Source organism: Pan paniscus, chromosome 8, assembly GCF_029289425.2.
Source record: "Pan paniscus chromosome 8, NHGRI_mPanPan1-v2.0_pri, whole genome shotgun sequence".
NCBI classification, from domain to species: domain Eukaryota; kingdom Metazoa; phylum Chordata; class Mammalia; order Primates; family Hominidae; genus Pan; species Pan paniscus.
In genome coordinates, this window is record NC_073257.2 from 143,089,297 (window position 1) to 143,102,656 (window position 13,360).

A 13,360-nucleotide genomic window follows, 5' to 3' on the forward strand; every position below is an offset into this window, starting at 1 on the left:
TGGAGTCAAGACCGTTTGAATCCACATGCTCCGGGAGGAGGGCTTTCCCCACGCAGCAGCTAATAAAATATGTATTAGATCTAATCGGAAAAGATCCTTTGTGAAAATGCTGAAAGTTCCTCTCTGTTTCTTGGCGAAACAAGATTTACAGGCATTGTCAGAAACAACTGCCTCTGCCAAGCACCCCATTCCTCTGCAGCCGAAGAAAATCTCTTCCCCTGTCCGTGACCAGGGTTTTATGGAATTGAGGCATCCATCCAAGCACAGCAGCAGATCAATGTGCTGCAAAGGTCTAAAGTGAATGTAAGGTGGAAGAAAACACACTCCCATCTGCGTACATCTGGTCTCTGAAGTGGCGTTCATAAGACATTTGGAACAAGAATAAAATGCTGGGTAACAGTGATGCTGGATGGAAGCTTTGAGGGGTGGATGGAATGAATGGCCATCTCTGCGTTAATCACCTTACGTGATGCAAAAAGACAGCCAGAGCCGACCTCTTGGAAGGATCAAGGTTTCTGCAGGAAGTGCCATAAAAACTTGATTACTAAACTCTGCAATCGGGCACAGGATTCCTTAATAGTCAATTTTCAACATAACCAAGAAGAAACATGCTTTCACTTTACGTTCATTAGAAATAAGCAGCTTAAACACTTCAAAGGAGGTGTAAATAACCCGGGGCTTAGTTACTTGCTGGTGCCTCCAGCTTGCGTTTGTGGGGCGGGTCCTCAATGATCCTGTTGAGGTCTCCGCGGTCCTTCAGGTCCATGGGCTTCTCCCAGACAGACAGGTGCATCGTTGGGTTGAAGAAGAAAACTCGGTCATCGCCCGTCCAGACCACACACCTGTTTGAGTGGAAAAACTCATCTCAGTCGCTCTCGGAGACACTTAATTAGAAAGTCGTTAGCATGAACTCTCACTGAAAAAGCCCCTCAGGACCGAAATCCACACATTTGCAAAGCTTGTTTATGGATAGTATGAATACTAAAGACAAAGCCTGCCTTTTTAGGTGACCTTATGGATCTGACTCATTTGATTAACAGGTAGACATTCTTATCACCAGCCTTACACCAGGAAGAACAACAACATTCAGAGAAGCCAAGCAGCTCATCAAGGTCACACGCAGGCAGGGCTCTCTCCAGCCCACCAGCTGTCACTGCCTCAATGAAATTCCATTCCAGATGCAGAGCACTCTGGGGCGCCTCTGGCCCTGGTTCCGGCAATGGAGTAATTCGGAGAGCGGCTCCCTACACCTCCCCAGTCGAGCTCTGCATGGCCATCAAGCAATGCGCACGGCCACAGGTCACTACCCTCCGGCAGCAGCAGAATTAAAAGGGCTGCTGTCATTAGCAACCACAGCCTGGTGTCCTGCTCATTTGTGGATGGGCAAATAAGGAAGATTTGTATTTTCATACATGGAAATTGAAGACATCTAAAAGGAATTATGTGCCCTTTTTAAGCCCCGTATCTGTGAAAAGTTATCAGAAAAGATTAAAAAGCAAAAAAAATGAAGAGAAGAAAAATAATGAGAGGGAAGGAAAGGAAAATGTCCCTCCCTAAGGAATGTGGGTCCGGGAGCCTGTGGCATGGAGGTGCACGGGAGACTCTGTACTCTGACACTCTGACCCCACGCTGTCCCCACGAACGAGCGCAGCAGATAAAGGCCAGCAAGGCCGGCCTGGGCTCTGGGTTTAACCCCTAAGTGGTGTCAGGGTGCTGTTAGAGATTGAGGCCTGTGCTGGCACCGAGGCCCGTTCCAGGTGTGGACCTCCCAGAAGGTTCCCCTGGGGCAAGCCCCCTCCCCTCTCTGGGCCTCGGCTTCCTGCAGTGACTTCAGAAGGTCCCTCTGGCTCCGCAAGTCTCCTGGGACTTTTCAGATGTGCAGGAGTGAATGGGTGGGAACACCCACATACCCACCTCTAGCTATTGACTTCCCCGAGGGAGGCCCCCGACCTGTTGGGGGTACTGTCGGGCACGGCCTGGGCCCCCGGTAGCCCACTCACGCCTCACTCCGGCCAGCCTCGCACAGGTTCGGGAGGAGCTGGGGATTCGTGCCAAAAGAAGCCACTCTGTTCTGCATGCAGAAAATCACTGCACACTTCACTCACCCAGGCACGTTCCATGGGCCAGGCAGAGGGCTCAGGGCCTGGGGCCCTGCATGTTGGCAACCCTGGGCTGACCAGGACCCTTCCCAGAAATCACCCTGAGAAGGTGTGCCGGCTCCACTACTCAGCCCAGCCATGCTCAGGAGTGTGGGAGCCAAAATGATGGCCCCAAAGACGTCCACGTCCTGATCCCTAGAACAGGTGTGCATCACCTTACATGGCAAAGGGTCTGTACAGTTGGGATTAGGACCCTGAGATGGGGGAATAGCTTGGTCATCCAGGTGGCCCCACATGTAATCACAAGGGTCCTTCTAAGAGGAAGGCGGGAAGATCAGTGAGGAAGAGATAGGAAGATGGAGGCAGAGGTGTTTCACACAAACACACTCACGGAGACACACACAAACACACATACACACAAACAGACACACAGAGACACACATGCACACATATACACATACAGAGACACACACATAAACACACAGATATACAGAGACACACATGCACACAGAGACACACACATGCAGAGATACACACATAAACACACACAGACACATACACACACAGAGACACATGCACACATATATAAACACACACAGGGACACACATGCACACATATACACATGCACAGAGACACACACATGCAGAGAAACACATAAACACACAGACGCATACACAGACACACAGACACACATGCACACGTAGACACACACAGAGACACACGTGCACACACACACGGAGAGACAGAGATCGGGAGATGCCTGGCCTTGAGGCTGGAGAAAGGAATCACGAGCTCAGGGTTGCAGGGGCCTCTAGAAGATGGAAAAGGCAGGAAATGGACCTCCCCAGAGGCTCCAGAAGGATCCAGCCCTGCCCACACCTTGACTTTAGCCCAGTGAGACCTGTGTCAGACTTCTGATCCTCCCAACTGTAAGAGAATCAATGTGTGTCGCTGGAGCCCTGAGTCTGTGGGAGACGAATCAATGGGCTTCCCCCTCGGGGCCACTCTGTCCTGAGCGCCAGCATCTGGGAGCCCTGACCTGAACCCCAAGTGTTGTGCCTGGAGGCCTTGGCCACAGCTGGCCTGGTCATCCATGTGGGAGAATATGACCTGCCCTTCTGCCTGGCAAACTTTCCAGCTCCAGCCCTGCCCTTGACCTACCAGGTGACCCTGAGAAGGTCGCCTCCCCTCGCTGGTGGCCTCATGCCCTCAACCCTTCAGATGGGGGGTGGAATGGGAATTTGCTTTATCTGGACAGTCCACCCCACTAGGGAAATGGACCAAGATAGAGTGTATCACACTCCCATGCCAGGCCCTGCCCTCAGGGGAGGCGTACTCATGGGCCCATGGGGTGCTGCCCAGGCCCATGCTGGAGGCTGGAAAATGAGGCTGGCCAACTACAGCAGACTCCATGCCCAGGTAGCTGGATCCCTTCCTGCTCTCAGATCAGGCAGACCATTGTCCCCAAGAAGCCCAGGCCAGGGATACCTGACCTCTGGGGCCTGCAGGGAGGCTGTGGGTATGCATTTATGGTGCAGAACCCGGCTAAGCATAGGAAGTTTTTATTGAGTCTAAAGCTGAAGGTAACCACACTGTGCTATAAATTATGCACAATTCAGCTACTGTATGAACTCTGCAGACAGCGTGGGCCAATAGGGAACATAAGCCCAGGGTAGGGACTGACTCCTTTCCTCCAGACGCAGACCTGGTGATGACCTGCTTCCCGGGTGGAGCTGTGAGTGAGTGGGCCACAGGCAGAGCCTATTATTAGCTCCCCACGAGGCCTGGGCTCTTTGGGAACACGTAGGACGTGGACAGTTTTACTACTGCGACACTGGGCTCTGTCTCCAGGCACCCCTCTTGCAAGGAATGCAGCTAGACTCATCGATGAGACCCTGATGCCAGCGGGGGTGCAGGGAGTGAAGAAACCCTGAGCCCGCCTCCTCATGCTCTATGTCTCATGCCCAGCATGTCAGGACCAGAGCAAGCCCAGATCCGGCCCCTCAAGGGCTTCAGAAGCTTCCATGACGGGACGGTGGCTGGAAAGGCAGCTCCAAGCCTGAAGCGCCCAGCAGCAAGAGGGCCCATTTCTAACAGTATTGCCTGGGATGTTTTTTCATGATGTTTTGCTGCAACTGGTCTGAGTGGCAAATCCTAGAAGCGTCCTTGGCTCTCTGTGTTCCTCTCTAGCCACTTAAGACTTAAAACCTGTTGTGTAAACCCATGAAGGTCTCACCAGGAGCCTGACCTCACCTGGAGAACACAGAACAACTTACTGTGACCTGGGTACAGCAAGATGGACCTGTTGAGCACCATGTTTCTGGCAGGAGGCCATCCGACCCCCACGGTTCTATGCACACCAGTGATCTGTGCATAGCACCCCAGCCTCCAACGGCCTCACCCAGAGCTGGGGGGACCTGTGTGCTCCTCTAGTCACTGAAGTGTGGGGATACTCAGCCAGGGGCCAGATGCTCACTGAGGCATCTCCAGTTCACTAAGAGCTGCTAGGTGCACACAGTGTCAGGCATTCATACTGCATTCCACAAGCAACAGGGCCATGGGAGAATTATCCGGAAGCCAGAGGCCTCGGGACACAGGCTCAGACTGGCTGAGTGGCCCCATCCAATCCCAACCCTCCCACTGGCTTGGGGAGCTTTCCTAACTTGGTAACTCGCCAGCTTTCCTGAACACCCAGGGGTGAGCCCTGAGCCAGGTGAGGGCCAGAGGACTGGGGGAAGAAGAAGCTGAAAGAGGTGAAAGGATGACCCATTCCCTGGCAGGGACCAGCAAGAGCTCTGTTCTGCCCACTGCAGAGTTTAAGAGAAACAGGACTTCAACTTTGGGCCCCGATAGCACAAGTGGATCTCCTGTCATCCTGCGCTAGGCTGAGGGCAGGTCAGTGGCTGTATGAGTCCATTCTCACATTGCTATAAGGAGATACCTGAAACTGGGTAATTTATAAAGAAAAGAGGTTTAGTTGACTCACAGTTCCTCATGACTGGGGAGGCCTCAGGAAACTTACAATCATGGCAGAAGGCACCTCTTCACAGGGCAGCAGGAGAGAATGAGTGCCAGCAGGGGAAGTGCCAGACTCTTATAAAACCATCAGATCTCATGAGAACTCACTCATTATCACAAGAACATCATGGGGGAAACCGCTTCCGTGATTCAATTACCTCCACCTGGTCCCACCCTTGACACACGGGGATTACCATGAAGTGAGATTTGGGTGGGAACACAGAGCCAAACCATATCATTCCACCACTGGTCTCTCCCAAATCTCATGTTCCTTTCACATTTCAAAACCAATCATGCCTTTCCAACAGTCCCCCAAAGTCTTAATTCATTCCAGCATTAACCGAAAAGTCCAACTCCAAAGTCTCATCTGAGACAAAGCATGTCCCTTCCACCTATGAGACTGTAAAATCAAAAGCAAGTTACTTACTTCCAAGATACAAATGGGGGTACAGGCATTGGATAAATGCTCCTATACTAAATGGGAGAAATTGGCCAAAACAAAGAGGCTATAGGCCCCATGCAAGTCCAAAATCCAATACAGCAGTCATTAAGCCTTAAATTTCCAAAATGATCTCATTTGACTCCACATCTCACATCCAGGTCATGCTGATGCAAGAGGCATGCTCCCTCAGCCTTGGGTAGGTCTTCCCCTGTGGCTTTGCAGGGTACAGTCCCCTTCCTGGTTGCTTTCACGGGCTGTTGTTGAGTGATGGTGGCTTTTCCAGGTGCATGGTGCAAGCTGTAGGTGAATCTACCATTCTGGGTTCTGGAGGACAATGGCCTTCTTCTCACAGCTCCACTAGGCAGTGCCCCAGTACAGACTCTGTGTGGGGGCTCTGACCCCACATTTCCCTTCTTCACTGCCCTAACAGAGGTTTTCCATGAGGGCTCTGCACCTGCAGCAAATTTCTGCCTGGACATCCAGGCATTTCCATACTTCCTCTAAAATCTAGGTGGAGGTTCCCAAACCTCAATTCTTGACTTCTGTGTACCCACAGGCTCAACACGTGAAAGCCACCAAGGCTTGGGGCTTGCACCTTCAGAAGCAATGGCCTGAGATGTACTTTTGCCCCTTTTAGCCATGGCTGATGCTGAAGCAGCTAGGATGCAGGGCACCTTGTTTCAAGGCTGCACAGAGCAGGGTGACCCTCCTAGCCCTCCAGGCCTGTAATGGCAGGAGTTACCATGAAGCTCTCTGACATACTCTGGAGACATTCTTCCCATTGTCTTGGTGATTAACATTTGGTTCCTTGTTATTTATGCAAATTTCTGCAGCTGGCTTGAATTTTTCCCCAGAAAATGGGTTTTTCTTTTCTATTGCATGGTCAAGCTACAAATTTTCCAAACTGTTATGCTCTTCCTCCTCTTGAATCCTTTGCCACTTAGAAATTTCTTCCACCAGACACCCTAAATCATCTCTCTCAAGTTCAAAGTTCCACAGATCTCTAGGGCAAGGGCAAAAAGCTGCCCGTCTCTGCTAAAGCATAGCAAAAGGGGCCTCTACTCCAGTTCCCAACAAGTTCCTCATCTCCATCTGAGACCACCTCAGCCTGGACTTCATTGTCTATATCACTGTCTATGTTTTGGTCAAAGCCATTCAACAAGTCTCTAGGAAGTTCCAAACTTTCCCACATCTTCCTGTCTTCTGAGCCCTCCAAGTCTCTAGGAAGTTTCAAACTTTTCCACATTTTGCTATCTTTTTCTGAGCCCTCCAAACTGTTCCAACCTCTTCTGCTACCCATTTCCAAAGCTGCTTCCACATTTTCAGGTATCCTTATAGCAGCACCCCACTCCTGGTAAGAATTTACCATATTAGTCCATTCTCACATTGCTATAAGGAAATACCTGAGACTGGGTAATTTATAATGAAAAGAGGTTTAATTGACTTACAGTTCCCCATGGCTGGGGAGGCCTCAGGAAACTTACAATCATGGCAGAAGGCACCTCTTCACAGGGTGGCAGGAGAGAGAATGAGTGCCAGCATAGGAAATGTCAGATGCTTATAAAACCATCAGATCTCATGAGAACTCACTCGCTATCAGGAGAACAGCATGGGGGAAACGGCCCCCATGACTCAATTACCTCCACCTGCTCCTGCCTTTGACACATGGGGATTATGGGGATTACAATTCGAGGTAAGATTTGGGAGGGGACACAGAGCCAAACCATATCAGTGAGTCTGGGCAGGTGAATTAATTAAGGGGTCCTGAGCAGGCATCAGTATTAGTGGGTCCAGGAAGAGGAGCAGCAGAGTTGAGAATCCCACAGAAGCCTCCCCAGACACTAGGCTGAGTGGTGTGTGAGGATGCTGGGTGCATGGCCTCTTCTAGCAGAGGGAGGAAAGGGCAGGGCTGCCTGGCTTAGACTCATCTCCAGCCAGGGCAGCAGGACCCACCTGAATTTCCCCGGATGTCCTACTTTCCACAGAAAACCAAAGCACCTTCACCAAAAGTCAGGGCAGCATGAGGAAGCTGGGTTCCCTTGCTCCTCTGCTGGGCTGCTCACCCTAAGCCCCACGTGCTCATTCCCTAGAGAATCAAATGCACTGAGACCCTAGAAACCTGTGTTCCAGAGTCCTGGTGGAATGCTCCAGGCGGCCCTATCCACTGGGTCTCATCATTTTCTCATTGACTTTCTGAGGGATTTTCCCAGCTGGCCTCCAAGCTTTGCTATTAACTTAAGAAAGAGGCTTTACATTTGGGGATTTATATTTATTCAGCCAAATTTTCCCCAGATCCTAGGCCAGCATTTGTTGTAAGTGCAGTGCCTCAGGATGCACTGACTCTAGGTCCCCGGTTCTCAGATGCAGAGACATCCAAGGTGCATTCCGATGCTGGGAGCAGCCAGCACCCTGGAATGCCCCAAAGTGTGGGGAAACAGCTTCCAATTCCCAGTGAAGAGCGGAGCTAATTAGGACTTGGTAAGAGATTACACCCAGGAGGAGGCCGAGTGACGGCAACTAACACGCCACCCATTTATATCCAGGCCACAAAGAGCCCAGCTCCCGAGCCCTGGGGAAATGCATGGAGTTGAACCAGAGCGGGTATGGAGTTGAACCAGAGTGAGTAGCTGGTAAATAAATGCAGTTTCCCTGGAGAAATCCACCCATCCACTCGTTACGGTTGGCTTCCACTAGACGGGGCCAGCTGTAACACGCAGAATTAATTTTATGTACCATTTTATGCCCATTCTAAGTAATATGCAGGTGTTCCCCTTCTTTAATCGCACTGTATAATTTCTGGATACCTGCCATATTCCCTCTTCTAACTGTCCCCATATCCCAGAGGATATAGTTAGTGCATCAGCATTATTTAAGTCTGGTACAGTACATCCACACCAAGCAGCCGCAATATAGGAAGATCTGGGTTTCATTGAATGAACACTGGGGTTGTTGCTTTGTTGTATGAAAGGATTCCCACACTCATCCTGCAAATAGCAGGACCCCAAGCTTCAAAATCAGCTGGCTGGTTGGGAGGGAATGCTCCCCTCCCAGTCCCCCACTACACAAAGGCTCTCCCTGGATCCCTGTCTCCATCCATCTTTCATCCCTGAATGCCCTGTTCCAGGAGTGTCCTGGGGATGGACAAAGCCACACACTCCCTGGGGCCGGGCCACCAGGGCTGAGCTCTCAGAATGAAAGGGCCGCACCCAATGCCCTTTGCCGTCTTCTCTCCCTCTCCTGGTCCTCCCCACCTTTTCTGGGGTTTTGTATCTGGGAAGGGCCCAACCTGGGCAGGACTGAGTGGCCCAGGCCCCTCCACCTGGCAGCTGGGTGAGGGACTAGGGCTTATAAGGACTCCAGGAGGACCGCAGGGAGACCTCCCTCCCACCTTCCTTCCCTCCTGAGTAGGTTCTCCAGCCCAGCCGTGTCTGGCCATGGTTGCCACCACCACCAACCCTCACTTTGAGAAGGTGCAGATATCCAAGACAAGGACACGAGCATGCAACAGGCGTGCTGTGCTGGAACTGAAGGGGCAGCCTGGGCCGGGCACCTGCTGCGTGACTGTGTGGCCTCTCCACTTCGGGCTGTGGGCCGTCTTGCTGTCCTTTCTCATAAATCGATAGGGGTAGTGACGTTCTAGACAGAAGGTGCTCCAGGCGCTGGCGGCTGCTGCACGGTGAGAGTCCAGGAGCCTGGGGACACAACCTTGGCCTCCCAAGAGCACGGGCTCCCCTACTTCCTCCTTTGAGGTGAAAAGACACGAGGAAAGAGTGCCAAGGAGAGACTGGAAGTGAGACGGTGGACAAGCTGGGTGGGGACGTCCCTGCACGGCACCAACAACGGAGGCTTCTTGGCTGAAAACAAAATTCCCCTTGCCCTGGGCTCAGGTGTCTGTGCTCCTAAAGGCATCACTGTTAACTTCCTGGCATAACTCTTAAAAGATTTTACCAATCCATCTTTAGTTATTTCACACAAATGGATGTTGTCATTGTTAAATAATGAGCCTCAGGGAAAGACCACTCCATGGTCATGTCGAGCCGAGTCCACTCGGGGCCCTGCCAGCTCTGCCCAGCCTTGCAGCACAGACACAAGTCCCCGGAGGCTTGCCGGGAGGGCAGCATCTGCCCCAGGCAGCCTCTGAGAACACAGGTTTCTGAACACAGGTTCAGCCAGGCTCCACCCGGGCTGGGGGCTGCCGGGAGAGCCTGTCTTTATGGAGTTCAAACGGGATGTCACCCTGCTCTTGCACCCAGCAGTGTCCCAGCTTTCCTCAAACCCAGGGACTCATCTGATTTCTGATCTCCCCGCCAGTCGCCAGTGGAAGATGGACAGAACTGCCACCGGCCCCATGCAGGCAGGGGGCTGACAGCACGTCTGGGAGCCGGTAGCTGCCTGGGAACGAAAGCAAGGTGGCCTGAGGACCAGTGAAAATCAGCTCAGAGGGAACTGGAGGTGGCACAGCCCACGGCCCACCCCCCACTCCCTGGGCTGCTCCCACCAGAACTCTCAAACGCGAGCTAAATGGCAGCTTCCCCGCCAACTCCTCCTCCCTCACTAAACCACACTGACATTTCATTCAACATTAGAGTCCCCTCCCTGACAAGTGACTCCTCCTGTCCCTTCTCTGACATAATAAAAGACTCAATTATGCAAAAGGGCCGAAGTGACTTTTGGTTTCTCTTCAGCACTACTTACTCAAAGAAGACCGATGTGTCCTCCCTCAGCTTAGCGAGTGCAACTGCAAGTCAGAGGATGGTGCACCAGAGAAAGTGACACAGGCTGATGTGACCGAGCCCCGCATCTCTCGTAATCACCATCATTTCTAATCACCTTTTTCTTCTTGAACATCGTCCACATGTATTATGTCTTGGGAAACTTTTCCTTTTTTAGAAAAGTTCTGCCAACTTCATCTCAGAACATGATTTTGATACTAGTTTTTCAAAAGTCAAACATGCTCAATACCTGTATTTAGAAAATCCAGAGAAACATTTTTTAAATGTCACGCCCAATAAATAATTATGAACTAATATAAAAAGATGTTACCCACGGGTACTGAAATAGAAAATGAAGCCAGAACTAAGGACAAGTCATTAGCATAAAATCAGGAGAGCCAAAGCATGTCCCTGGGATTTGAAAATACAAAACAGCCCTTTGAAAGATGCTTACACTAAGGGAGGAGACCACCCCTCATATTGTCTTATGCCCAATTTCTGCCTCCAAAGAAAGAAAAAGTAAAAACTAAAAGGCAGAAATGAAATCCACAGGCAGACAGCCCGGCGCCACACCCTGGGCCTGGCAGTTGAAGATGGACCCCTGACCTACTCGGTTATGTTATCTATAGATTCCACACATGGTATAGAAAAGCACTGTGAAAATCCCTGTCCTGTTCTGTTCTGATCTAATTACTGGTGCATGCAGCCCCCCAGTCACATACCCGCTGCTTGCTCAATCCATCACCACCCTCTCACGTGCACCCCCTTAGAGTTGTGAGCCCTTAAAAGGGACAGGAATTGCTCACTCGGGGAGCTCAGCTCTTGAGACAGGCGTCTTGCCGATGCCCCTGGCCGAATAAACCCCTTCCTTCTTTAACTCGGTGTTTTGTCTGCAGCTCATCCTGCTACAACACCTACAACAGCTCACAAAGCACATCTCTAGGCTGGTGTCTGCTCATAGCTCTTACCTCTTTAGGCAGAAATGCAGAGTCAGCCCCTGGCTTCCGGGCTAGACACACCTACTAACATCAGAGGAATGCACCGTACTCATTTTGATAATCCGCCCTATACTTCTTACCTTTTAACGACTTTTGCCTCTTAGGATAAAATGTGAATTAGCTTTGCCAGAAAATGGCGCCTTCCGACACTGTCAACTTCCTAAAGTGCGCTTTCGTATCTTTCCAAGCCATCTTAAAAAGAGCTTTGATCTGTGCTATTAACAGACCATGACATAAAACCTGCACTGTGGCAATCTGAATTTTTTTAGAAAATAATATGTTAAAACCAATATTTAATATATATTTTTTAATTTCACAAAAATAGCTAACTACTCGTAAATCTATAGTATTTTAAATAATTTTAAGATGTTGATTAATCATTGTTTTTGACATTTATTGTCATTTAATCCAAAAGCTATGGATTTTACACTTTGTCGAGCAATTACTGTTGAAATTTTCCCATGTCATCAACTCTCCAAAAACATTTTTATTGCGAATAAGTGGGAGTGGTTTAATTCCCTCAAAATTACTATTTGTGTCTAAAGCCAAATTGCAAAAAAAAGACGATACAGAAATTCCGAAGGAGACTAAAATAATAATAATGCTATTCTACTGTTAACATGCCTAAAAGTTTAAAGAAGAAGATTTAAAAAAAAAGTAATTCAAGTTTCATTGCAACTGTTGCCATGACACGAGCTCTGTCTTCTCTAGAGGAGGACCGGATTTCACCTGGCACGAAAGTAAACGCACTGTCTTCATTTCGTTTATCCTCCTTAAAATACCAGGCCTGGGATACGGTATCCTTGAAAGTACTCCGCAGTAGAATGTGGAATAGGTTTTCAGATAGCAGAGTTGGCTACAGAAGTTACTCTGAACTTCGACACCATTTTCAATGGTTACACTGGCCCAGGCCATTAGACAAGAGTGAGTAGACGGCTCTTTCTTCATTTTTATTCCCTGTCAGGGTGTGAATTTTGCATTTCTCAAGTGCTTAGTATTACATTAATGCTTTCAAGGAGGCCCTGCGTCTGGCCACCTCTCGGCAGCGACAACAGCAGAGAAATTCCCACATAGTTAAGAATAACTAAGGATGCCGCCCGTCCGCTGCCGGCATTCCGTATGGATTCACTGAGCTCTAGCAGGGAGTACCAGCTCCTGCAGGGAATGGGAGAAACATCACCCTTCTGCTCTCATCACTTTTAAACCAGTTTCTACCACCTCATTGCTTTCTAAGACGCTTTCCCAAGAGCAGGTGCAAATCAGAAAAATGCTGGAGGAGTTTCACCTTTGAAAGTGAGTTTCTTCCCTATAACTGTACACAGGAGATGGAGGGTCTTATTCAGTCTGCTGTCTTCTCAAACACTCCATTTCTTAGCCGTAGTTTTATTCAAAATGTATTTAATAACTACATGAAAAAGTTAACCACGAGTAAGACTAATTTGATTTTTGTTGCACATGTGTTGAGTGGATTCCAGAACTCCTTACATCCTTATCATCCCAATTCCAGCTGCCCCCAGATGGCTCTGTGACATGCAAGAGGAACTCTTTCTGAGCCTGCTTTAGCCCAGCCTGCTTGGCTGGCCCACCTATGTGGAAACTTCTAGAAGCCAAGTTTCCTCAGGAGAAGGTTGAGGTCTACACTTACGTAGACAGAGGATCTAATTCTGGGATCTGACCTGAGCTGACAGCCTGGACCACCATCCCTGCCTGGCTGAGGGCGGCCTGGTCTCTGAGTGCCAAGCAGACCATCGCAGAGAGGATGCACCGTCATGGGACAGACAGAAGGAGATTCCCTGAGACATGGGGAGCGAGCTCTGGGCTTGGCCGTGAGAGGGAGGAGAGTCAGCGGAGCCATCAGAGCTTCCTCTGCGGCCATGCCTGCTCACCCCACCACCAGTTCAGCTGGCAGTGCCCGTGGGGTCCCCCAGGTGACCCTGAACTGGCCTTCTAAGACTCGAGCCCTGCCCACCATCCTTCCCACCCACTTCCACTGCAGCCCCGAACCCCAAGCACAAGACCTTTCCCCGCTTTACACTCGGCCACGAGGACCTTCTGCAGGGCAGGTGGGTTCTCACTCACGGTTGGGGGCC

At 50.2% G+C, this 13,360-nt stretch overlaps 1 protein-coding gene across 2 annotated transcripts in view; it reads right to left on the minus strand.

Annotated features, from left to right (window-relative positions):
• Window positions 1-13,360, minus strand: part of TCERG1L (transcription elongation regulator 1 like) — a 219,687-nt gene that overhangs the window by 53,523 nt on the left and 152,804 nt on the right. For both annotated transcript variants that reach the window (XM_034931729.2, XM_034931730.3), the window contains one exon: window positions 688-842. In XM_034931729.2, the coding sequence (XP_034787620.2) occupies window positions 688-842 (155 nt within the window). The remainder of the gene's footprint in view (window positions 1-687; window positions 843-13,360) is intronic.